This window comes from Nyctibius grandis, chromosome 6 (genome assembly GCF_013368605.1).
Source record: "Nyctibius grandis isolate bNycGra1 chromosome 6, bNycGra1.pri, whole genome shotgun sequence".
In the NCBI taxonomy this organism is placed as follows: Eukaryota; Metazoa; Chordata; class Aves; order Nyctibiiformes; family Nyctibiidae; genus Nyctibius; species Nyctibius grandis.
The window spans coordinates 71436863-71464591 of NC_090663.1; the positions used below are offsets into that span (position 1 = coordinate 71436863).

A 27729-nucleotide genomic window follows, 5' to 3' on the forward strand; every position below is an offset into this window, starting at 1 on the left:
AAATGCATTGCTAATTTACTTCTTGGGTCTGTATGCTCATTAGGCTAAGCCACTTTGAATCATCTCATCAAAGTATCGTGTAGCTACTTTTATTTAGTTAGTTAGCACTGAGCCTACCAGAATAATGATTGATAGTGTGCAGATTGTACTGTAAAGCATCTATCATGTTTTAGATTGAGGCTGGCCTCTCAGTGATGGTGTGCCAAATTTGATTTTTGTCAAATTAGAGGTCACCTGTCCCAGTATTATTTCAGAAGGGCTTGGAAAGTGTTGCTCTTCAGATTACACCTGAATTACATATTAAATGTAGGCTTGAACCCTAATTGCATCCTTACCTAGGACTAGCAGAGGCCTTGAAGAGCTGGTATGACCAGTGCTTGCTAGAGTGAGCTGGTTTACTTGTATGGTACAAGTTGAAGGGGATGCAAGGCAATTTACAGCTCAAGAACAATTAAAGGGAGAGATGTCTCAGCCATTGGCTCTACTCTGCTGGAGCAGGGGAGCAAAACCAGGGAAAAAGTCACAGTCCAGTGGCTGCAACATGTATAGAGCAGTCAGCACTATAGTGGCAGATCACTGTGTTCACTGTGCCAAGGCCAATGCACGGAACCTATACTCAGGTGTGTACATGTCTTCAAAGGGCCAAGACGCTGCTTAGTTGGTGACTGGGGCAGCTGGTGGAGGATAGGAGTTAAGATCTGGAAGCTGTTGCCTTTCTCAGATTCCATCTGTTCCTGGTTCCTGACCCCATGCAACATTTGTGGTATACTGTATGATAAATGCTGAATCTGTGCATGTGCTACAGGCTGCTGACTCTTGTTCTGGAGAATATCAGATGCACAAAATTAGAAGGAAGTGCTAACTTGGCTCTTTTTCCCTCACTTCAGTGTAGAGAAAACTTTTGAAAGTATGAGTTATCATTTGTGTTGTTGTAAAAGATGACTTTTCATAAAGTGTGTGAAGAAATCATGAGTATTTGATGTGTTTGCACTGGAAAAATCTTTCTTTATCTGAGGTACTTAAGCTTGAAAACAGAGGTTAGCATTTTACAGTGGAAAGCCTTTCTGTAAGATTTCACACTTACGCCTTAGGCTGGGCTAGAAACATTGAAATAACCATATTATCCAATGCTATTTTGGAAAAAAAAAATGGAAAGAGATTGTGCATTCAAAAAGAAAAAGGATAACCTACCAAAACCTCTTTTAATATTTGCTTGGAGGAGGTGTAGTTTTGTTTGGTTTTGGGGGATGGGAAAAGGAGCACTGTTTTATTTTCTAAGCAGGTTTGTCCTTCTCTACTTAACATTGTATCACAGGAAAAAACACAGCAGTTGCAGAGACTAATTATTTTTGTAATTTTCTTACAAAGAGTGAAGTGATTCTGCCCAGGAAAGAAGCCACGCCTTCTCAAAATCTAGCCAATGGTAGAACTACCATTGGCTTCAACAGAAGCAGCATTTCTTAGAAAATTTCAGTAGAGTGTTTTCATTGCAATGGCTTGGAGCTGCCCTTTAGCGTCCCAGATTACCAGTTAATGGCCTTATATCATTATCATTAGATAGCTTTATCCTTACTTGGCAAAATAATATCCTGACTGTTTTCTTAGCATCTTTATAGAGATTGTACTTCCTTAAATATATTCCCCTTATGTACCTACAGTATTGGGAGGGGTGTGCTCTGTGTACACCCTGCTTCATGATGTCTAGGGAACAGAGGCTCTGCCTGAAACTTGGTGGTGTCAGCATGCTACCCCACAACAACCTTTCTTCATTTGTGTGTGAGTTTAGCTTATGGATAAACTTTCTGGAAAAACAAACGATTTGGTGGTCCTCTACTTGTAGGTGAAGGGCATGATTGTCCTGAGTGAGCAAATGGAACTGATTCTTTGCCGTGTATGGATCCAGGTGGAAATAAACTGATTGCAGCACCATATTCTATTGTTGTTTATGCTTCTTTTTGGCCCAACAGCTTCCATGCTGGATCTTTCTGTGTATGAATTCTTCACAGCACCAGCAGTCTTGCTACTAAGTAACTGGTATTGATATGACTGGTATATTGTAGAGTACTTACTATACAAAATCAGAGAGGTCAAAGCTTTAACAACTGAACTACCTATGGGAGATTTTATAGAAGAGAGTATTTACCTATTCTAATATTTTTCTTCTCCTGAGGAGCTAAAAGTCCCCTTCTACTGAGTCTGACTTGCTAGCTTTACCACTGTCAGAATAATCTCAATTAATTTCTTGATTTGTAAATCAGACTTTGAATCCAGAAGACAATACGGCTTTTAAAAGTCTATCTTTTGGGGTTTATTTTATGACCAGCATATCTGGTCAGCCACTGTCCAAGACAATTACAGAGAAATGGTTGTCTTTGTGCCCTTCTCATTGTTATTCACTGGCAGGATAGTCATCAGAGGGTCACATTAAAGTTCATTCAATCAAAGCTGTGGCAGTAGCAATAGTCTGCCTCAGGTCAGTTCTATCTCTTGAGATTTGCAGGGCACTACCTGAAGTTATTTGCGTAATTTTATGTAGCATTAGTGCCTTGATACTTTGTAGCGAAGATTTCAAAGGCAACAAATCTGTATCTAGTGCTCTACCCCAATGACAATCCAATTATCTTTCCCCTTACTGTGTTATTGTAACCATTTGTATGTATCCTCTGGTATCTTCTAAGTTCATTTTCACTTAGCTGTAGTCTATATGTAATGTGTATTGTTATCTTTATGTTAGTCGTTATAATTAGGTTTTGTATTTCTCTGTTCATATTGTTATTTGTTTATGTACTTGTAATCGTCATGGGAACCTCTGCATCTTACTTTTGAGATAATCTTTGAAAGCGCTCCCTTGTGCTGCAATAGCTGTTTAAGGTGGGATGAGATAAATCACAGCCAAGAAGTATTTGCTTTTCCTCACTGAGAGTAAAGGGATCCTAGGTAACCCATATCTATATCTAAACTGGTTAGTTTCGATGAATCCCAACTATGTCTTGACTCTTTTATCTATACATATGTATAGATGTGCTTACATATATATATGTAAGCATATATATGTGCGCACACATACACAGAGAGATGTATATTAAGTCCAAATCAGTTCTGTTACTTTCATTCCAGTACCATTTGCAGAGATTTTTATGAGTCTATTGTACCAAAATAGTCTTAATTTCTAATGTATGAATATGTTTTATGTGATGTACACTCCTGGATATTTTGAAGAAGAGGTACCTAAGAGGTACTTTTTCAGCCTTGAGGGGGACCAAAAGGCATGAAAACTCACAGCCATGAAGAATGTTCTGATTAGGAATACATGAAGTCTATATATTGACAATTATTCTTCTCAAGGCCAAATTCCTAAACTTAAACTGATGTTTTGGAGTGTTTTGGTATCAAACCTTAGATACAAATTATCAGATTATAATCTGGATGTAATTTCTGGGGTATTTCTACTTTGGTGATTCTAAAGAGATTGTGAAACAGTCTCATTTCTTGGAAGGGGTGTTATCTTATTTAAAATAATAGAAATGGAAATGTATGTAGCACAAACTGGTTCAAAAATCATAATTTTGTATATTTTAATGGGAATTATTAAAAAGGTAGAAATATGAGGTGCTACTTCATGGCGGAAAAACATTGAGAAAGTAAATAAGAAAGTAAAATAATACATAAAAAAGCAACAAAAAAGTATTATTTACCATTAAAGAAGAGGAATGAATTTGTAAATCAAAAGATAAAACCAGAGAGTGTTCAAGAATGGGCGAAAGATATGTCAGTTTGGTTTCAGAAAATTTGAAGCAGGGAAAATTCAGCCAATGTTCTCCAAAATGGCCAAGACTGATGAAAATGGAGGAGAAACAAATATTAGATAAACCTCTTGAAGACTGCAGAAATGTTTAGGTGGTTACAAGATTCTTTCAGAAGGCAGAATAAAGTTCTTACTGTTTTGTCCAACACACTGAAGAGCTTTATCAAGATATTTTGAAATCAAAGAACTTAGTCATGACAGCAGACAGAATGAGAGATTTAGATTACCTCTGATTAGACCATACGTAATTTGTCATTTTTAATTTTGAGATGGAACATACTAGAGATGAGGCTGAGGAAGCACTCTCTTGTGTGGTTTAGTGATGCATTCAGAGTACTTTTTTGAGTGATTGATGCTGTTTGTTCCAAACAATGCAAGTGATTCACATAGATGATAGAAGTTACAGTTGCGAAATTAGTCCTTTTTGAAAGTTGGATTTTCCCCAATTCTTCCTGCAGATAACAAAAGAAGAGAATTTAGCTGCGTCTTTTGATCAAAATGTTTTGATATGGTATCATATGGTATCATAGTTTTAAAACACTTAGAAAAGATCTGGACTTTAAGTGAGATCTTGCTTGTACTGAAATCAGGTTTTTCTGTATGGTCTCCATACCCAGGAGTAAGGTTTTTTTCTTTCTTTTCTCCCTTTTTTCTCTTTGTTGAGCAAAGCTTACAAATTGCAGAAATCCTGAAAGCAAAGCAGTTCTGTTCACACATCTAGCTTAACCAAACAGTCTCACCTGCCGCAAGACTTGTGGTTCTTAACTCCTTCTTTACCCAAGTACATGAAGAATCTTTTAAGGACTGGCTGTTTGGCTTACATCCATTTAACAGCCATAAGCACAGTAAGCAGCCAAGGAAAACTGCAATGGAATTTTAGCTAATTATTCCCATTCAGATCTGATGTGAGCAGAGTTTGGAAAGAAAATTCATTTAGTTTAGCCAGCAATAAATTTAACTGTGAAACATATAGGTTCATGCTGTATGTTATTATCTCTCAGATTCTTCAGCATCATGTAGGAAATATATATTTCAAATCCCCCTCAGGGAGAAGCAGTATGATAAGAGTTGTCAGGTAAGTTTTAGATCTCTACTCCAAATTAATACAGTTTTGGAATAAGCCGAAGAGGATTTTTTTTGTGGATTTTTTTTAAAACATGCTTTTCTGAGAGAAATAACTCTAATTCCATAGAAGCTCTCATTCTGTAATTTTACATTGTGAATAATATATTTGTTGATAATTTTGTGATGCGACTTAGATGTGGGACTTGCAGGGGGATAGTTTTAGGGGTATTGTGTGTACATTTAGCTGTCTGAGATGATAAAGAGCGGGAACTAAATGTGGGGTTTTTTTCTTCAGATCATAAAGGATATTGTGACTTTGAGTCTCCCCTGCTTTCCACACTTGTTGTGAGAGCAATACCTTGGTGAACTGTATTTTTCAGGGCAAGGTGTAAAATTTCTAAGAGTGATAAGATACTAAAAATGGGAATATACATGAAAACTCAAAGACTTTCTTGTTAATCTTACTTTGAACGTATTTTAAATGGTATGAATTAATGGACCGTGTTTGCAGAGTGTTTTGTTTGGTTCTTTATCTCCATCACCACAGTTGCTGCCTTAGACCTGATTTGAAAGCTCTCGGTGCCTTTTCAGGTCTCAGTGGCTCAGACAAATGCTTCTCCAGCAGTGTGCTTTTTTTTCTTACTCTAGCTTCTCTCTTTTGACTAGCCAATGTATTATCCAGGTTTTGCATGTTTTATTGAACTGGATTTTGGTTTTGCATACAGAAATGAGAGCAATTTATTGAGATTTTGCTGAAGTAAGTTTTCAATTCTGCCTAATTTGTAAGGTTATCCTTTTCCCCTTATCAGATTTCTTTGAGTGGACCTGTAGGAGAACTTGGTAGTATTTGAGTGATGGAAATAGAAATAGCTCTTCATTTTCATTATATGGTTATTGCTGTAATATGTAAGATTTCTGAAAGCTGATGATAATCTAACATTTTGATTGTAATTTTTGTTTTTAAAGGGCACTATGAGGAAGCGTACGATAACCAGCTTCACTTGGCCTACTGTTTCAATGACCCTGAGGACAAATGGTTAAGTATTTACTTTTATGAGCGATGCTTTAACACTGCTCAACTAATAAAAGTTGATGGTGGGAAAAGAGAGGCACAAGCCCATGCAAATATGGGCCTCATCAATGAGGAACAAGGTAAGTCACTGGGATCACAAAGCTGCATTGTATCAGCATTGAGCCGTCATGTTTGGCAATTTGTGTTTCATCACAGGGCACAGTATTTCAATGTAAAATTGATTTGCAACCATAATTTAAAAGAAGTTTTAAAAGTGTTGCAATTTTAATTTTTGGAGTAGGAAATAGGAAGACAAAGAAGTCTCTAATTATTCACAGACCTGTTTCCTCTGCTGATGTTCCACCTACAGTTAAAAGTATTCAGTCAAAAGAAAAACAAACCACAAATTTCAAGGAAGCGTTTGTTTAGTGCAAAGGTTCTTTGGGTTTGACCTTGTTTCCTTTTGCTTGTTTTTGACAAGAGACTGGTAATGCTACCTCAGGCTACAGGTGTTTGAGCAGGATGGAAACTGTAGTTACACAAACTGGGTTGATTTAAAAGAGGTATGAACACGTAATTCAGTTTAATCCTGCCTCCAATTTACACCTGGATAAAACAGCCTGTATTTGTGTGTTGTTTTTAAAAACTACCTTCTGGTTCTCTTGACTAAAAATGACACCTGGTTTGTTTGTACGTGACTGCCACATTGGTGTTTGCTTCAGATTTATATACCCTACCACAAGCTCCGTTTCTCCATTCATGTATCTGTATCCTCAAACTGGAAGTCTCTGAAATTAGAAAAGATACTAATAGAAGTAACTAGAATCATACAACAGCCCAGGTTGGAAGGGACCTTGAAAGATCATCTAGTCCAGCCTTTCATGGGAAAGGGAGCCTAGATGGAATTATTTTAGCACCCTGTCCAATTGCATCTTGAAAACCTCCAGCGATGGGAACTCTACCACATCCCTGGGGAGGCTGTTCCAGTGAATAATGGTTCTCACTGTGAAAAATATTACTTTCTTATATCAAGATGAGCCTTGTTTCTATATTTAAAAATATACATTACCTTTCATGGTAGAGGGGTTTGTGTGTGTATAGCAGTCTGGGTATAAAAAAAGGTGTTTTCCTACGTTTGTATAAAACCCTCTCATGTTGTGGGAAGACAAGCAATGAGTGAGGCTCAAGTAACTGAATAAAACCTATCTTCCAATTATAATTCCTAAATGTACTGGATGCCTAACCGTTGCTTCAAATATATGTGATTTGTGTAGTCATTACATTTTTAGTTTTAAGTTTGACTTTGTGGGTTGAAATCATTCCAACTTTGAGCTCAGCTTGTGGCTGGTTTCTCAAATAGAATGGCTTTTCTCAGAAAAAAGAATATTCACAGAAATTGAAATATTTTGTGGAAATAGTGTAATTCCAGTAAATGTCTGACAGAATGGGTGTGTTTTGAAAGATGGCCTGATTCCCAGCAAAAACCTGGACATAAAACCTGCAGCCTTTTTTTTTTTTTTTTTTTTTTTTAAATTGAAAGGCTGTTGTCCTGGTTTTTCCCCATGTTCTCCTAAAGCTGAAACATCACACCTTTTTCAATATTCCCTCATATTTTCTAGGCTGCTGGTCATTCACACTGTTTTCCTCTGAACTGTTGCCATATCTTTGTTGCCTTCAACACCCAGAGCTGGATTCCATTTTAAAATTTGAGTTCATACCAATGATCAATAAAATGGAAGGATTACTTTTCTTACAAGTTGTATTTTTATTTGTGTTTTCAGGCATGACATCAACATTCTTTTTTTGAGCATAAATTGCATACTCATATTCAGTTCATGATCTTCAGTAATCTCTCAATTCTTTTCGGAAGAACTGTTCACTGGCTGTTCTGTTCCTCATTCTGGGATCACCAGTTAGTTCTGCCTAAATGCAATATGTCGCTTTCTTTTTGCACTGAGTAGCATCCTGTGTTTTGTAGGCAGTTTTGAGAAATTGTCAAGATTGTTTTGAATTCTGAAGTTGTCCTTCAACGTGCTTTTTCTTCTTCTTAATTTGGTATCAGTTGAACATTTAAAAAAGCATTCTTGTATCCTGTAATTCAGATCCTTAATGAAAATACTGAGTAGTAAACTGGACCTAGGACAGGCATCTGTGGAACCTTACCTGGTACCTTTTTCCATACTGGCAGTGAACTACTGATAACCAATGTGTATATAAGATTTCATAACTAATTTGCACTCACCTAACAGTAGTTGCAGGTGAACTATGCTTTCCTAATGCTTTACTAAAAAGTTACATGACAGTGAGAAAGAATTTACTAACTTAAATAGAAGATTGATTTGATGACATTCGCTCTTGATGTATTGGTGTTGGCTATAATACTTTCAGGTTTTCTCTAAATGGTTGGGAATAATCTGTTCGACTATTTATTCCAGTATTGCTCCAGGAATTGAAGTTAAGCTAAATCCAGTTTCCCAGTAGATAAGAGAGCACTTGCTTAAAGCCCAGCCAGTCACAACCAAGTCATTTTCATTTTGAGTGAAAAATGCTTAATTAGGTTATCTGTCTGATACTCAGTAGAATAGAATGATTGAAGTTGCTGGATTTTTGCAACCTTTCAACTTGGTCCTCCGGTTACTAAAAAATAAAATTATAAGAAGGTGCATAAAATCAAACATCCCTATCTATTTGTAGCTTCAAAGGCTCATACTGAGTGTGACTCACTACTGTTACCAAACCACTGCCTGAAAAAAAATTAGCATTTCCTACTTTTATGATGTGCTAAGCAAAAGTTGTTGAATACTTAAATATCTTTAAGCCCATTACAAAAGCACATAACTAAAGTTATGAAATACACTTTGAGAGGGAGGAGGGGAAATTTCATTTTCCTGCTGTAAAGTATTAGAAACTTCTAGAAGAGAGGCTTCTTATTAATATTGGTAAGGAGAGAGAAAGCAAGGTGTGTTTTCACTGCCCAGGGTAAAGCTTCACTGAATCTGTAGGGTCTGTCTTTTACAAATATTTTATTTCCATAGAGAGAGGTGAAAAAATGAAGAAGCTGAGAGAGTAAGCGTAGGATTTGCTTTGAGGGACCACTGAGAAAAAGACAGCAGATGTATTCCATGCACTTTTTATTGTCAGCGGGTGAAAAATTAAATCACAAGTTCTGATTGCAGAAAAAGTATAAGAGCAGATGTTGAGTTGGCATTGTATAAAATTGCATGAGTATTAATGGTGTTATAAGTAAAATTCTAAACATGCTATTTTTGATATTAGGATAGATACAGCTTGTAAATTAAATGGTCCTTTTTTTTTGTTCAGTTATTTATAATGCTGTAATCAATTTGTTTGTGAACTGAAAGAGTCACCCACTTCCTGTGGGGATATATACAGGAATAGATACACATGTATAGACATGTATGTGTGCATTAATATATACATATAAGAATATGTATATGTACCTATATAAATACAGGGATGTATGCAGGTATGTCAATGATGCCTGACATTTACATGATACTTTCATCTGATTTAAATCATCATATCTATATTAACTGCATTGATTAATAGTGCAGCCAGGAAGACAGGAGAATTTACAAAAATGAGAAGTTAATCTTACAGACATTCATGTGTGCTTCCTTTTACATGTAAATATCTTGTATCAGTTCTTTTTGGTTCTCTCATCCAACGTGTATTTTTTATTACTTGTGCACAGAAGCTGTCTGTATATGCTTAGGACTGATTGCTTGGGAGTGTAAAGTTAAACATGTACTTGTAAAGATTGTTGTTTGCCTTGGAAGCAAATCAATAAATTTGCTGAGTAATTTTTGTGTAATCAAATTTAAAGTTCTTTGACTTTCAGCCTGGTCCCTGTCCTAAAGGCTGGATATAATCTGATGTTCATTAATCTTCAAAGCTAAATATTTAAGGTGTCGGCAGTGTAGACTTCAGTCATGATATTTGGATGCAGGCGATTAGTGGCTGTTGGTACATAAGGGAAAGGAAACAGTAATAATGGAGTAGCCTGCTATGGACACAAATGGAACATTTTGCTTGGAGCAAACATGATTTTAGTCACAGTTCTTTGCAGAACAAGATTTTAACCTCCTCTTTAAAAAACTCTGTAAAATACAGTCTCTGTAAACAAAGTTACCCAAATGAGATGCTACTCATTGATTATTGTAGGAGTGTTCAGGTTATGATCCTGTTCAATTAGCTGTACTCACCCCATAGTTTCTTTTCTCTGGGGGCTGATAATAAATTGTTTCATTAGTTTGTTACTAGTTATTTTCTCATATAGCTATTAAACATGCTGATGTCACTTTATACACATTGAAAAAGCAATGTCCTATTTTAATATTTTTTCTCACATTAAATCCAGCATTACTTGTCATCCAAGTAAGCACAGGCTTTGTGACAGAATCTCAGTTAAGAAGAACTGATTTTAAAAAATATTCTTACTTCTAAAAACACATTCAAAGCACAAGAATAATATCAGTCATTATAAATGTGTGCATTTTTCTGCATATCAGAGAATAATAAGATCATCATAGTCTGTGATAGTTCTATATTAGTGTAAATTAGTGCTAGTTTGTATGGGTTCTTATGCTGCTGGCACTCATCATTACAATATTTGAGTGCTTTCTGGTTTGTATTAAATAGTTAACATCTATCAAGCATGAAATTATGTAGACCTTAAATATATGCTTCCTAAAGTTTCAGATAACTTATATCAGTAACAAAGCAGTCCAGGGGGAAACAAGGAATTTGTATGTGTAGGAGCTATTTGCTTCAAATAGGTTATAACAAAATTAGATGTAATACATTTTATATTATTCAAAAGCATAATAAAAAGATATCTGAAAGCAGCCATCAAGGCTATTGCAAGTAATACAAGTGTTTGTATAAATATGTGTGTATATAGATGTGTATGTACATACATGTGTATATACATACACAACTATATACAGACATATATATGCATATATATATATACACACATTCAAATATAGCCAGTGCTTTAAAGCCTGTACTTCAGATGTTTTAATCTTAATGTCAAGCAATTCTGCTTTCATGAGAGAAGCTTAAAGTTGACTAATTAACATATCTGATGGTGTTTTTCTAATACAGATGCGTGACTGTTCTTTCCTTAAGGCACACCCTTACAAAAGGATAGGTTAGTGGTACGTTGTATGGGGCACAGTGGAGCAGTAAGAGTGACATTGAGAACTCTGGAGAAAGCAATGAAAACATCATCACTACAATCTTCTTATGAATATCTATCATCCCACCCTCAAATGATGCAAGGATCTCAACGCTTACCTTTCAGACATTAGCATCAAAGGTAGACATTCACAGGCTGTGGTTGCTGTCCTGCATGAGTAAATTAAGCAGTGCACAGGGATGTCTATGAGCTCTGGAGCTCAGGCTAGTGCTAAAATGGTGTTAATAGTCCTGCACACGCTTTTAGCTTGTGCTAACTTGGACTTTCCTGCCCTGCAATTATTCATGGGCACAGTTTGGTAATTAGGAGTGTTGCAGGGACTTTTCTTAACAGGCGGTTTGAAGGCAGCCACACTGTTTTGAAGGATAGGAGAGTTTACTAGGACAGACGCACCTTTCCATACCTGTTGGTTGCAGTGCTTGGAAACATTTCTGGATACATTTAAATAACTAGTTTTGAGAAAGCATGTAAGTATCACAGCAGAGTCCAATGAATAAAACTTTCACAACGAATTCCAAATGTAAATCAGTGCCATGCCAGAAACTGCATATCCCCTGGTATGAGATCTGTGAGATGTGTGAAAATTATGCCATTAATCTCAATGCAGTGGTGACTTTGAATTACTCATCAGATTTATATTGTTAGCACATAAGGATCAACAAAAGTGGAGGTAATACTTTTTCTGGAATGCTTACCGGGAAGCACTAAAGGCAGGCAGAACTACTAGGAGAAAGGGACAGAATGCAAAGCAAAGAGCCATGTTAGATATCTCAGTACTGATTCCTATAACATACAGCTAATCCAATAACCCAATTTTGTCTGTCTTTGTGTGTTTTGTAGATTGTAAGTCTTAAAGAATTCCTGATCAGGGTCTCCTTAGTCCTTTCTAAAATGAGCTTAGACATTTCAAAAAAATCTGCTATATTCTGCAAATTAATTGAGGCTTTTTAAATGTTCAGTCTTAATCCAGGTCTGCCTTGATTATAAGCAATGTTAAACTTGTGTTGCTTTTCAGTCAGAGCAATGTTATGCCAGAGTTGATCATTTCTGATCCCTCCGCACCCACCCCAAAAATACTAATTTATGAGAAAGGTATGATTTTTCTATCTGTAATCATGGATAAAATACAATCTGTTTCATATGTTAGAATTTGACACAGACTTTTCTGGTTGAAAGGCCTACTGAACACAAGGGACTTGTAAATAAATTTAATTAGTTTGTTGTGAAAAAAAACCCACAGGGTTCTTACAGACTTTGACAATCTGGATTAAGATTGAGGAGTAGGATTATACATATCATTTTACCATACTGTTGAAATTCAAGTTTTTCATCAAGGCATTATAGAATTTGGTAGAAAGATTCCTATTGAGTTTAATGGGCATTTGATTCAAGCTTCTGAAGCCTAAGTATTCATTACTAGATATACTTGGTAAACAACTTAAAGACAGTTCATAACGTCATCTTTTTTTTTGGAACATAAAAAGTCTGAACTGATTATTTTCTTGTGCTTAGCAGGTCCTATTTAATCCATTGCTAAGAAATTGTTGATTTTGTGTTTTGAATTGTTTATGACAAGTGTTTTTCAATTAAAAACTGTAATGTATAAATAATTGAGAGGAACTCAGCATACATTCATGAGTATCTATGCAGAGGAAATACACACGTTTAAGCAGAATTTCCCCGATTGGTTTGCCTTCAGGCAGAAATAATTTATATTCAGAAAAAAAAAAAAAAAAAGAGAATGTTAATATTGCAAAATGAAGTACTAAAAAGATTTAAAAAGGCAGAAGTTAAAATTGCTTATGAAATTTCTTATGCTTTTGTATGTGCACATTTTGCAACTTTGTTTTAGTTACATAAACATGTAGTGTCTTTTGCTAGGAGATACCTAAGTATAGCCAGAATAAAATTCACCTGTAGGATGATGGCCCACATGCACCTTCTACATTAATAGAACTTTATATTGTTCTCTGTGTTGCAAGTCTACCAAGCCCACTTAAATAGCAAATCCTCGTTGCGCTGTATAATGTAGAAACAAAAAGTGCTGCTTTACAATCTGATTACAAAATTAGAAGCAGCTTGTTTTATTGGTAAATAAAACAAACGAATGGAACAACATTTTGTGAGTGATAAATTCCTTTCTTACTACCCGTGGAGTGCAGAACTGTTACTGATAACAGTGCAGAACTGTTACTGATAACAGTATTGCTGCACTTGAACTATCCGACCTGCCTATTTAATGTTGTTCTATTTCCACCATAAGATATATAGCCAGTATCTAGAGGTCTCCATATTGTTGTATTCACAAGCACAGGTGGGACACTGGAAGAAAGCAACCTAAAACGGATCCCTTTCTCTCTCCAGGAACAAAAGCAGTTCAAATTACCAGCTAATAGCTACCCAAGGCCTTTCTTGTTTCATCTATCCTTGTGTCTGTGTCAGAGGTTCCTTTTTTTAAGCAACTTCTTTTGGTTTAAAATGATACCCAGATAAGTTTGTGATTTTTGGTAAAAGGTTAGCCTCATAATTTCCTTTATTTTTACAATGGGATTTGTCATAGTGTGGACCAAAAAGATAAGAGATTTGAAGATATAAATGCCTATGTAATTTTTTTCATAAAAAGCCTGACTGCTAGTCAAAATATGGCAGTGGTGTAAAGGAGAGTCGCAGCTCTAGAGATTTAGAGGCTATATATCCTTTGAGGCAGGAACTACCGTTTTGTTCTGTGTTTATACAATACCATTTCTTGTATGCTTCTATAACACTAGTACTTGGTAAGGTTCAGTGTGTGCTGTGATAAATTGAAAGCTATAAGTGAACACGCTGCTGACCTGGACAGTGCTTAGTTGCTGGCTGGCCAAGCAGCGTGCTGCCCTCTAGAACACGTACAGCATTCTGCCTGTCTTTCTGTCTGTTTGAAATTTGGATCAATGTCTATCCTCAAGCTACTAATTTTCTAAAAAGTGGTGGGAACTTATTGTCCTACAGACTTCTTACCAAATTTGGTGGAATTTCAGTCCAAGCCTAGTTGGAGGACAGGATGATCACATAGGCTTGTTGCCTTTGGAGACTGATCTAAAAATGCGTTTTGTACTGTTCATTGTTTGGAGAGAACATGTAGCATGTTTCATTTGATTCTTTTAATTTTTCTTTTTATAACAGACCATATTTAGTAGTAACAAAATATCATTGATTTATTGTGGTATATCCACTTCGCCCCAGGTTGCATATCTCAGATTGCTAACTTTTAAGATTTATACCTAGTTGTGATTATTTCTTCCAAACAACTTTTTCAGAAAAAGGAGCACAGGAATAGTTCACACCTGAAAACTTATGTGTCTCCAAGTCCTATATCTTTGGCTACATGTACCTGTTGCTAAATTTTGTCTTTAAGTTAATGTAGAGACATATACTTAAAAGGAGTCTCCACATCAGGGAACTTTAGAGACAGAAAGAAGCCTTAGCTTAATGGGACATGCAATTCTGCATATCCAATTTGACCATTTAAGACACTTCCAGTCGTTGATTTTCATCATATCAACTGAAACTAACTCTTCTTTGTTATTCTGCACTTAGACTATTTCACAAAGCAGTTATATTGTTTTTTCTGGTTGCTGAAGAATTGAATATGTAAGTTAGCTAGGAAAAACTTGAATGTAAAGCATAATTTTAAAAGTTTAAGCAGCAAATTGCTAGGAGAGAAAGTCCTCAGATATGATGCTTTTCTCTGTTAGTCAGTGGCAGACAGAAACAGACATAAATCCAGATAGATTCTTGGGGAGGACAGATTTAAAAGGTTTATTAAATAATTGAGCTCATCCTCATGCAAGTGCAGAATGTAGTTCCCCAATAAATGACATCTTATTATTACAGGGTTGTTACTGGTATTGAACTAGCAGGTACTGTATTGAATTGATGTTACAGAAATTAGGTAGGTTTTCAGTTCAAATTAGTATACTCTTAAGGAAGTCTGAAAGAAGCTTCTGAACATGCAACATGAAAGCAAAAAGGGCCAGTTGAGTTCATAAAAAATATAATTCGTGTAATTATTTTTTTTTCTTATTTTTTAAAAGGTGTTGGTAGGCAATGAAGATGTTTTGAATAAGAGAACTCAGGGAGAATTCTGTAGGGTTCTCATTTTCACTTTTGAAAATAAGTGCTGTGAAAACGAAAAACTTTCTTCATGCTTTTCCTCCAGTTGATTTAAACCAAGGTTTAATATTAAGCACAGGGCAGTAATAATATTCTTTACACTAGGAAAAAGTAAGCAGGTTGGCCAAAAGACTCCTTAATCCTTTCACGGTCACTGCTACTTTCCTGAGCCTAATTCTTCCAATGGAGAATCTTTCAATTCTGATATAACACCTGGAGACAGATCTGTATTCTTACTTTGTAATGAGAAGCTCTTCCAAATATTCACAGCAGTGCAATAGAGCTAATTCTAAACTTTGTAATTTGAGTTTTCCTTAAAAGTTTTGATGTATGCAAAAAAAAGTATCTTAAATTACTTTCTGTTCTTAGGTATTTGGTAATTGTAACGTTCATGTTCAAATACGTCACAAAATTACTGACAAAGTATTGCTGTTTTTTACATTGAACTATGAAAGGTATCATATCAGAAATGTTTTAGAAAAAACATTTTATATACACTTGAATATAATATGTGGCACTCAAGTGAATTGTTTATATACAGACTTCTGTAAGAACCATATTCTTTCTTAATGTTTTTGGTATCAAATGTTGCTCTGTTTGCTTTATGTGCATGTTCATAAGACTATGACATTTAATGAAGAGATCTTTTTAAAGTATTGATAGCCATGAGTAAATTACACTGTTTGATCTGTGTTAAAGATTCAAAGTCCAAGGTCTTTGAATAGAAGTTAGAATAAAAATGTAATTAGGTTACATCCCTAAAGTCTGATATATCTTTAAACAAGACTGCAAATGAAACTTTATTAAAACTTCAAATGAATTATTTCTTTGCTTTTTTAAATTCTTTTTCCCTCTCTTCTCTTTCATGTCTATTACGGACATTGCTGCTTGTATTTTACCTGTCTTTTCCAGGGTATTTTAATTATTTACTGCTTAACGAGTAGTACTGAGATGAAGCTTCATTCAAAGCTGCCCGCTCACTAGCAGGTTTTTTTGCTTCAAAGCTTTGCAAGGTCTTGGACTACTGCAACTGAACCAGCAGTTGTCATCATAAACTTTCCTGGAGGCAGTGTTTCCTTTTAGTAGTTGATAAAGGAGGTACTGTTTCCAGAGGTGCCTTCTCAGTGGGACTGAGAGCTGATGGGGTTGCACGTCCTCAGCCATTATCAATAAACTGTAGAAGTCATAGGTAAAACAAACATTATGAAGCTATTAATAAAAATGCATCTTACTCTTTAGAGGATCATAGGATAATTCAAGTTGGAAGGGACCTCAGCAGGTCATTAGTCCAACCTGCTACTCAAAGCATCCTTCTGAAGTAGGTTATCTGCACAACAGAACAGCTCCAGTGCTGGAGCATTGCATCTGATATTAAATTTATTATTGGAAGCCGTGAAAAATAAGGGGGATGGGGTAGAAGCTGAATAAAATGTAATCACTACAAAAAAAATATCTAAACAGAGGCAAGCATTTGACATGAGTTAGCAAAAGAAGCAATTTAGTGAAAGTAATCTGCTTCAGTGTCACTTTCTGTATTTAAAAGATAATGATCATATTACTCTTTGAAATTAAATAGTAATATAACTTATTTTCCTTTGGTTCTATTGAGCTAAAAAAACCCTCAAGCCCTGAAAAACAAAACTGCAAAGCGTGTGCCATTCTTCACTATTCATCACTGCATTTTCACCTCCCTCCCCTCTCTGCATTTGGTTATCTGCCTATAAGCACTGAAATATTTGTGAAACCTGAAGTGTGAGCACCTCACTGAGTGTGGGCCTGCTGTTATTCAGAGCCTGGAACCTTACATTGTGGGCTTCCTGAATACATTTTGCATCTTAGGTAGCCTTTGCCGATAGAAAGCACTTTGATGCTTTACAAACATGAAAGAAGGAGGTTTGAATGTTATCGTGAAGAAAGAATTCTCTTTAAAATGGGTATGTCATCATTCAGCTGGTGTTCAACATTGTTTGCAAAGTTCTCCTCTAGGTTAAAATTGACATATAGCAAAAAGTGGTTGTTTCTATATGATCAAACAAATCAGAAGGAGGCATCTGACAAATGTTGCTCTCGTAAAATATGTTAATCTAAAAAGATAAAGGAATTTTAAATGTAAACCAAAGTTTTCTGTGTTGGTTCATTTGAATATAAATGTAGGACAGACAAGTTAGTGGAATTTTCATATGGGACCTGTTCAGTTGTCAGGTTTTTTTCCTGAAGTTGGATGCTGATCTTGGAAGAGTACTATTTTCATTCTAGTTTGCATGTGGGCAAAACACTGCTAAAGCAGTTTATGCAATTATAGTGTTGCAAAGCCTTCAGAGATTTCTAGATTCCACCTCAGACCAAAACTTCTGTGAAAATGCCTGAAATATGAACATTTTTTCCATAGTTAAGCCTAAAGCAAAGGGAGAAATCGATGATATAATGTAGTTCAGAAAACAAGACAGTAATTGCAGGTATGTTTCTAACTTTCAGAGTTAAGAGTTACACTTAGTATGAAATTACTCTTTGATTTATTATTGTCTTTCATGTATATCCGTATGTTATATTTCGTACCATTCTTTGTAATGCATATGTGAGGTCTGCATGCATATAGTTTTGGGTGAAATCACGTAATTGACACCAGCTTTTCTTTGTAGAGTTCCTCTGAGTAGTTGCAGTCGGTCTAGAGAGTAGCTGTATGTGTCTTAGAGAAAATCTGAGAGATTTTATGTAGAGCCAGAAGCAACTTAAGAAGGCCTGGAGCTAACCCAGAATTTTGAGAGTTCAGTGGCTGGTGCAGTAACTGGAAGAAAGGCAAGAGGAGGATATTTGTTCCAGTCTCCCTTACAACAGTGCCTGTTCATCCTGTGCTTACTCTTTGTGCTTTCTTGTAAGAGCAAGAAGATTTTTCACAGCATTTCCTCTTCAGGTAATGTGCTCTTCAGTTAATTACAGGTTTTTTTTCTCTTGCTGGTCCACAGTAAACTATCCCCAAAGCAGCTGTCATTTCAGCTGTCTGTAGGAAACCCTTCCTTCTTTGCAGTTCAGTAGTGTTGGCAGCAGCAAGGGAAGGGATTAGAGAGCAGACAGGCAAACAACCACAGAAAGTACTATTATCCCTAGCTTGTGAGGTGTCTTTTAAAGAACCCTTTAAGCAACATCTTTTTAGTGCATTTTTAATATCATAATGTGTTGATGATGCAATATAACATACTGTGAACAGTCCTACTGTGGGTGCTACAATATGCACTACCGTCTAGGTTTGTATAGGTATATTTTGAGTATTTGAACTTTAAGACAAGTAATTTAGGTCCTCGGAGGACAAGACTATGTATGATCTAATGCTCACTGGACTCCTATAGTTATATATTTCTTTTCGGACAACAGACACTTGCTTAACTAATGTCAGCAGAAATAATATATCATTCTCTAAACTGCAATACCAAGGATTAGCCCAGCAGTTTTTTACCCAGACAAGGGAACTTAAAATACCATCTTTTCGCACTGCAGTCTCCATCCCCCAATGCCATATCTTAGGTTGTGTGATACTCAACTTTCCTTTAATCTCCTTCCTTCTCCTTTATGTCCTCAAGCCTTCTGCTTCTCAGGCATGCTTTCAGATGACCTTGAGCAGCTTAGACTCTAGGGAAGGATCTACTGGTGTATTGTCAAATTGGGGAAACGGTCAGAATACCCCGTGATGAGCCAGCATGTTCATTACAATATTCTTACAAACTGCCTATGTCATTTTGCTAAAACTCCCTGTGGAATCTTTCTGAAAAATGTTATCAGCTTCTGTATAGTAAATGAAAATAACTTTTTATCCTGTGTCTTAAAAATACTCACCTTGATTGTTGTCTGATGATTGGTTTTGTTTTAGAGGTATCTTGTAGAGTAGAGAACCACAACATTTTATCTTAAATCTCTTCCACAATTTTTGTCTTGCTTTTGCAGATGGTACATAAACTCAAGTTCTTACATCTGAGATCAGTCACAGTGACTTCTGTTCAATTCATTTTACCTCAGGTGTCCAGGATGGCTCAACTATTTACTGAATGAGAGCCTTGTTTTATGATTCTTGTGAGCTTTTTGTTCCACCTCCCAACACATCTCTGTTGAAGACTTAGAACAACCTCTGTAGATAGTGTAGGCTCAACTTGGAAACTGTGACAGATTCTTAACTATTTCAGCATGAATAGTGCTACCGTAATTATCATAATTGAACATAGGAAACTAATACAAGTAGTTCAAGCAGTTAAACTGAAATGTAAGCCTGTATCTTATAAAATAATAGTAACATTTTTCTTTTTTTGCTACCATTAACTGTTGATTCAAGCAGATTTTATGTCCATGTTTTACAGTGAAATAACTGATTACAAAAGATGTCCTAGTTCTAGATTAAAATATACTATAATATACATAAAGCTTTATTGTTCCTTTAGGTTGTTTTAAGCCAAAGTGGAATATTTTCTAAAGTCCTCAACAACTGTTTACAATTTAGAATTAAATGTGCTTTCTGCTTATACTAATGCTGCCGAAGAAATGTAGCTAACAGACCTGTCACTTTTTTGTGCAATTGTTTCTGTGGCATTATTTTCATTGGTAAATGTACGAGCTGATAGAAAAGGAAATCATTAGGTGCTCTCAGTATTGCTGAGGCATGGAGCTAGAACAGGTCAGTCACTGCATTTTGCAGATTGTGACATTTTACATTACCTGTACACTACTGGAAGCAATCTGTGGACCTAATTAACATCTCACCTAATTAACGTCAGGACTGTATATAGAGAATTCTAGATAGTTTTGCACTGCCTTTATTTATTAAATACCACATTATTCAAGTTTGCTATCTTTAATTTCAGTATTGAAAACTTCAGATTTGTGTGCTGTTTTCTTAAGTGGGAGTAACTTCTTTTTTTTTCTCCTTCAAGTAATCAATGCACTGCTGAATGAGTTCATTTTAATGCACTCAATCATGCCTCTAATGTTTATAGCTTACGGGCGCAAGCATCAGTAATGCAGGAATGTTATATGGCTTTAGTTTGGGCCATTTCATAAAATATTCATGGAATCAAAAATGTGCATCAAAATAGCGGCTGTGAGAATTACATTTATGTGCCTGCTTTTATGGCAGCTTCACATTTAAACCCATTTGTGTTAATATCTAGTCAATCTTTCTACTTAAAAAAAAAAAAAAGCAAAATAGTAGTCTCCATATATACCCCTTTTGATTTGATACCTATTTTGATATAACAAATATATACTTTTGGAGTGTTTTAGGAAGGGGAATTGTAAAGGAAGTTTTAGATAATGTAAAAACGTTTCTCTTCAGTATTTACAAAATTACATTGAGTTCTTTTGCTTGAATGAATAGATTTATTTTTTTGACTCCTAAGCAACTCAGTGAAAACTGTAGCACAAATCGTTGTGCATACATATGTGGTTGCTACGAAAATAAGAGTGATTTCTAAAATTTGATACTTAGTGGCAGAGTAATGTCTTATATAATTGTTTAAAACTGATTCCTCGCTCCCAAAATTATATTGCGACGTTTACCTCCCATATTTAAAACTAAACTATTGCTGATAGGATTTATTTTGTTATGCCCTGAGCTACATTAAACTATATATGGTAGTATATATATTGTAAGAGTTAAGTTTCTGGCTTTTGATTTCTTTTATAAACACGGAAGAGATATTGGAAATTCTCAGACTCCATTTAGTATACACTGAGCTAATTTCTGCACGGCAGTGGGAAAAGAAATATGCAATTGCTGTTAATGTTGCCAATTGAAAATAGCCATACTGTGTAACACTTTACAAATAGATTTTTCAAATATAGATCTCCTAGAAACACCTTCTGGATTTTCTCTTTGAATTCCTAGAGGTATAAAAGATAAATTTCTACAAACTATTCCAAGTGATTTTCCTGCTCATTGTTTTTCCTCTCATTTTGCTTTTTTTTTTTTGCTTCTTTTTTTCAGTTGATAATAAAAGTAATTTAAAACTCTGCCTTGTCACTGCTCAGGTGAGATAAAAATACTCTTACTCTCAGAAATGTTCTGTAATTGGCTTAATACTTTCTTTTAATGTTTTTCAAGATTTTCAGACAGCATCTACCTGTGTCTGTGCGTAACTGTCACAGTAGTTTAGTATTTAAAAATTGAAATGCACTGGCCAGATCCGTTCCAACTGAACAGACTCCTGACAGTGAATAAACTTGACACCCCCCTGAAAACATTCTTTTTCCACAACATACGAGGTTCACATAAACATTATGAATTAAAGAAATAGACTGATATGTTGTTTGCCAATGACAACAAGGGATTTCAGATTATTTTGATGGAGGAATGAATTCCAAAGTCTAAAATGTTTTACCTTCCATGAATTTGAGAGGTCTCCAGATAGCTAGTATTACTTGAAAGAGTCTTCAGTAAGCAAATTCCCAGACATGTAAAGGCTTTCAGGTCAGGAATTCCATCTCTCCCTCATCTAGAAAACTAACAGGTATTTCATTTTTTTTTTGCTCAGCATCTTCTTTTTGGTATTTCTGTGAGCAGATTGTATTATGTCTTACTTCATAATCTTTCTTGGTAGTTCAAGGAAGCCAAATGTAATTTAGTTCCATTTGAATACTACCAAAAAGATTATATTGCTTTTGTATTTTGAAGCTTGATGTAGATAGATTGTTTCTAAAGAGGTTTCACTGAGATCTGGCAAAAAGGATGTCAGGTCACAGCTCTTATGGTTAGGTCAACTCTTAAGAACTATGGGCTACATGGAATATATGAGTTCAATTTCTAGTCTGACAGAAACTTTCTCAAGGGGATACTGCAAGTGAGTAAGCATGGATAAGAATTACCATACCTGATAGTTCTAACAATCTAAACAATAGTTCTGAAGTTTGCACATGTTGTTTACCTAAATGATGTGTCCCAGTAAGATATTATGTTACAGAGTCTTAGGAGAAACTCAGATACTATGTTCAGCTTCAAATTACATAGCCAGGTGATACCATTCATTTTTTTGCTGCTTCCCATTCTTACTAGAAGTTTTTGAGTTACCTGTGAATCAGACTATTATTCTAAATATTCCATTGTACATGTAGTGAAATCAGATCACTTAAATGTACAACAACATCCTTTCAAAAGGACAATCAGTTGATTAATAAACTTTGAGGAGAATTCCAAGGAGGAGTCTGTATATGCTTATGTGTATCTGAGTGGATAAAATTCTAGATCTAGGTATTAACATTAAAGTTCAACTCAACTTTCCATCACTTGTCATAAAGCCAATGCCAACTTCTTCAATTTATATCTTAAATCTGCATTTAGCAACTTGGATAACTAGAATTCTGTTGACTTCTGAGTTGGATTTGCCCTAAGAAGTTAGCTGGACTGGATAGGCAGAAACCCAAATTCAAATTGTAAGCCTCGTTAGAATGGACAAAAGTTTTCATCTGGGTTTAGCAAGTCTACATATCTATTTCCTGCTACATGTACTGCCAGTGAGTCCTTAAACAGCTTGTACTGGTCATGGTAATTTCGCTTTGCATTTCTGTTTGTTCAGTCTGATGTCAATATGGAAAGAATGTATAGATCTCTTCCTGTTTGTTTACAGGATCTGTTCCATACTCTGGCAATAAGAATTTTCCAATGTTTTGGGCCATCTCTCCAATACCTGTCCCTAGCTAGGGTGGAACTGAGTAAGACTGCTGTCTCCCCTTTCACCTGGCACTTCTCTCTTCAGCACTTTTTGTTGTGTCCTCTGGAACTCTTACGTGAATCGTAGGTTGTAGAGTCTTAAAATGATTTGTCTGTGGAACTCTTTTAATTAGTTGCTGCTTTGAAAGAGAAGTTTCTTGTGCTTGTCAATTTTAGCTGAACTCATTTTAATCATCAGAGAAGCTTAACAGGAAAATAAATTTAATTCTAATAAAGATAAGAGTTATGTTTTATATTGCAAAGTTGAAAGCATGGTTATAAAAGGGTAACATATGTAAAAGACAAATCTAAATGAAGTTAATAAGAGGAATCTGTCATAGCTGTTCTGCTGCCTCTAGGGTGGGTGGAGGTCTGGGGAACTAGCCCCATTTTCTCTCAAAATGCTTAAAGAAGGTCCTTCTCCAAGCTTCTCTCCCTTCCTTTCCTATGACTGGGAAACAACTTTTCTCCTTCCTGGTTCTTTTTGTAATTTGAATGCAGCACTGTAAAAACAGTGATCGTTCCTTATAAATCATGTTTCAGAAGAGGTGTAAACTGCAAACACATTAAACAATCTTAGTTTGTGGTTTGTTATAGCTTTTAATAGAAATAGCAGTTGATACATTGATGATCTATGGGACAAAATTCCTCCATTTCACACACACACACACACAAACTTATGAAGGAAGGGTCACATTCACGGTTCTCCCTGCTATAGAACATTTTTTGTAAAACACGGCACTGTGACCAGAGTGCTTTTTTGTGTGTGTATATAAAGGGTCTCATCTTACCTGCTTCCCAGCAGTTTTTCTGTACCCATTATGTATAAGGAAAAGCTTTTCTGCTCTTTCCAGGGGCTTTGAATTTCCATTGTCCAGAAAGCATGGAAATCTCCTAGATTGCACATATACACGGAGATAAATCTAGCTGAAGGTAGAGGGGAGGGAGGAACTACTTGCATGTTACAATGAATTGAACTTTATCTTCAGACTTTCCTTTGCCTTAAAGATGTTTGAGTAACTTACATTTGAAGACCTTAAACTGTATTACTTCAGGCTCAATAATTAATCTATTAGTGGTTAATGCTCTTCCAGTAAGTTTATTACGTAAACTCACCAGAGTTGGCCTAGTAATAACAGTTGAATAAATTATCTTACATAGTAATTCTTTTTTCATCAATTAATTTTTTTGAATAAAGAGTTTTTTGCTACGGTTTTTATACCTCTATTCTCCACATTTCAAATCTTTCCACACAAAAAGAAACTTGAGGAACAGTTTGAATTGTGATTATTTATGCATAGATGTGATTTTGAAATATGAGATCCACAAAGGCTATATTTGCGAATCTATAATAGATGTATTTTCTAGAAAATTCTAACTTTGCATCCTTGGGATCACCCACCCCCAACATTGTGAATCTACAAAGGAAAGCCAACTTAAAATGTGATAGTTTAAATTACAGCATTACTGGTAACTCTGAGATTTGGCAGTATTTTCCAGTGATCTATAAGTTATATATTGCAGATTCTCAAAAAGTCTGTGAAATGATTGGCTGCAACTTACTTTCTAATGAAAAAATTATTATAGACTAATATCTTTTAAAAATTTTGTTGATTACACTGATTGTAATTACGAATGACATTTTTCAGGTCATGTCATGAAAGCTGCTGAGCATTATGAAGCATTTTATGAGCTAACAGAGGGTACGACATGGAAGGATGAGACAGGCCGTACTTACAATTCACTGGCGTGTGAGCATCTCTGGAGAATTTATACATTACTAGCAGACAAAATGCTAGAAAATAAAGAACACCAACAGGCCATCAAAACACTAATAAAAGCTTTAAAAATGGCAAAAGAAGGTAGGTGGAAAATAACACTTTCACATTCCTTTGTTTGATGTGCATGCCATGATTTTCCCAAGAGTAAAGTAGAAATTGTCAAGTGTTTGACTGGGTGATTATTTCTTATGAAATTCAAAGACAAATGCTATCAATACACTTCCAGATCTCACTAAAGCAGAAATACCTTCTTGCTGACAACAAAGAATCTCTTAGATTCCTGAAAGCTTTATCTCCAAAAAAAACAACTCTATGGGAGTAATAGTATAGAACAGTGAACCCATAATCAGAAAGTGAGGTCACTGATGGAAGCTCAGCTCACTGATTTTGATTGGCTGGTCACTGTTGATTTGGCAATTTTTGAGTGATATTATCTGCTGGATTGCTACCTTTTCACTCTACATAGTAATTTAGTACTTGTGAAAACCAGTTTTCTATCATAAGCAAACAAGAAATCTTCTGTATATCTTAATACACATAAATACTTTGAAATCTAAAGTAAAAAATTACAGAATAGCAGAATAGCTGAGGTAAGAAGAGAGCGCTCTGGAGATCATCAGGGTCCGCTAGAGCAGGCTGCCCAGCACTACATCCAGTCAGGTTTTTAGTATCTCCACAGGTAGAAACTCCATAACTGTTCTGGAAAATGCTCCATTCTCTGGAGCATTTCTTACACATGAGAGGGAACAGAAAAGAGAAGGCAAATCTTACAAGTCGAATTATGAAAATACACATAATTTTCCAGATTTTTTAGAAGTCTTAATAATGTTTGTTTCTCAAAAGATGCTGTTAAATGTCCTCTTCTACAGACTGACTTTTCCTAGATGATTAGCCTAGATGATTATTGGAGTGCTTCTTAGCAGTAGGATAGAAGGTCTCAAATAATCATTTTTTTCCATGCACAGCTATTCAAGACCCTTTCATGGTGTTCCTTAAGGGGCATATTTTGCATATGAATTGCACATATAATTAATATATAATATTAATTCAATATTTATCACCAGATGCATTCATTTTTTAAGTTTAATAATGTATGCCCAACATTAATCTGCTAGCCACTCATTGGGTAGTAGTTAGGATAGATAGAATTAAACTATCAAAAAAGGCAAAAAATTTGAGAATATTTTCCAAATTTTATAATAAGTTTTCCACAAACAAATATGTGACTATACAGGTAGATAGTATAACACAGCAATCTATAGAAAGGTATAAAATGTATGAAGACAAGGCAAGTTCCTAAAAACAAATATCTTTATTAGACCAGCAGATACTTGTGGAAAAAATGAACGAGCTTTCAGGCATCTAAGCCCATGTGAACTTTGCCATTTATTATTTTTAAAAGTGCCAGTGAATTATTTCTATTTCAGGTTTTTTTACTATATTGTCTTTTATTATATTAATTCTAAAGAATGAAAATTGCTGATCTTTCTTATCTTATGAAGAATAATATTTTAAAGAACCATTTGAAATCCAAATGCTTTTATGTGGTAATTTTTGGGGAATAAACCAAACAGGACTTTGGGGGCAAGAATTCAATTCTTTCCATCTCAAATGTTTAATTTGTGAGGGCATGTGATTGTATTTGACTAATTTTTTCTCTTAATTAAACACTAAAAAAACTATTTTGGTTTTATCTGCAATTTACATTAGGAGATCTTTTTTGTGAATTGCCTGTTTAGATCTTTTCTCTTGGGAGTATGTACCCAAATACTGAGAATGCCAATACAATTAATCAGCAGCAGGACATGTCTACTCAAAAACTTTTCCATCTTTTCCAGCTGCATCTGTTCGTCAAATACAAGCTTTTAGCTTTTGCTGCAGCTGTTGTCTATAACACATGCTTAAGTCTCAGCTACAGTAAAATTGCAGCTGATAATATTCTATATAGTAACTGAAGGCCTGCTGATGAAGTTTCTCATCAACTTCCTCCTATCGCTAGTGAAAACTGCTGGGAATTAAGAGATTGTCAAAAAGGATCTGATGCCTTTCCAAAACTTACTTTGACCAGACAGATGTTCCAGTGCCTTTACTTCAATCACTTTCCATAGCTTCTTGAGACATGTAGTAAATATCACTATGCACAGTATACTTGCCATTGTTCTCTTTAAATTTAAGCTTTAGAAGTTCCTTTCAGACAAGTTCTGCAGTCCCCATTCCAGAACTATAGCCTCTATCTATGAAGCCCATATTTAACAATTTATTAAATCCCGACTGGCTCTGGCTGCAATCTGTAATATCCATTCTGTCCTTCTGGACCATCATCTATGTTTTTGTATTTTATGAATTAGGATTAGAAATTACCCAGATCAGACTCTCAGACTGTTTTTAAGCGAGGAAGGAAGTTTTTTATATCCCTAGCAACTTTTCACTTATTATACTTCTGTGAAACTGTATTTCTGTATCCTTTTGCCTCATTAAGCCTTTTAAGGGATATTGAACATTGGAAAAGACCAGCAGGTTTTTGAGTTACAGGCTTTTCATAATTTTATATAACATATTAAGTGCTATAGATAGAGCATTGCTATGGCCTCAGCAATTATAACATTCAGAGAGTTTCAGGGCTAGATGTAGGCTTCTGTGTGTTTGGACATAAAGAATTTATTAGCCTGACAATTCTAAGTAGATAATTTCCCTTTTCATTGCAACTATATTTATTTATGCATTTTATAAAATATCTTGATATGCAGTTATGCTTCAGGTTGATTTTCCACTCTTTATTGTGTTTGAGCAGATGGATATTGAGCAACAGAAAGACTGGATTTTTGGCTATTTTTAATATAATTCCATCTACAATTTTTTTTAATGGATACTCATGTTCTGGAGGGACATTTATGAATATAGTGTGGTACAGTAAGCATTTATATAATTAATTTCTATGAATTTCAGTATTGAATGGATGATTTTCTGTTGCGGGAGCAATATAAAAAGACCAGCGAGCAGTGTTTG

General features: G+C 35.2%; 1 protein-coding gene across 2 annotated transcripts in view; it reads left to right on the forward strand.

Moving 5' to 3' along the window:
* Positions 1–27729, forward strand: part of TTC29 (tetratricopeptide repeat domain 29) — a 132900-nt gene that overhangs the window by 25545 nt on the left and 79626 nt on the right. For both annotated transcript variants that reach the window (XM_068403848.1, XM_068403847.1), the window contains exons 5-6: positions 5837–6022; positions 24592–24804. In XM_068403848.1, coding sequence (XP_068259949.1) covers positions 5837–6022; positions 24592–24804 — 399 coding nt within the window. The remainder of the gene's footprint in view (positions 1–5836; positions 6023–24591; positions 24805–27729) is intronic.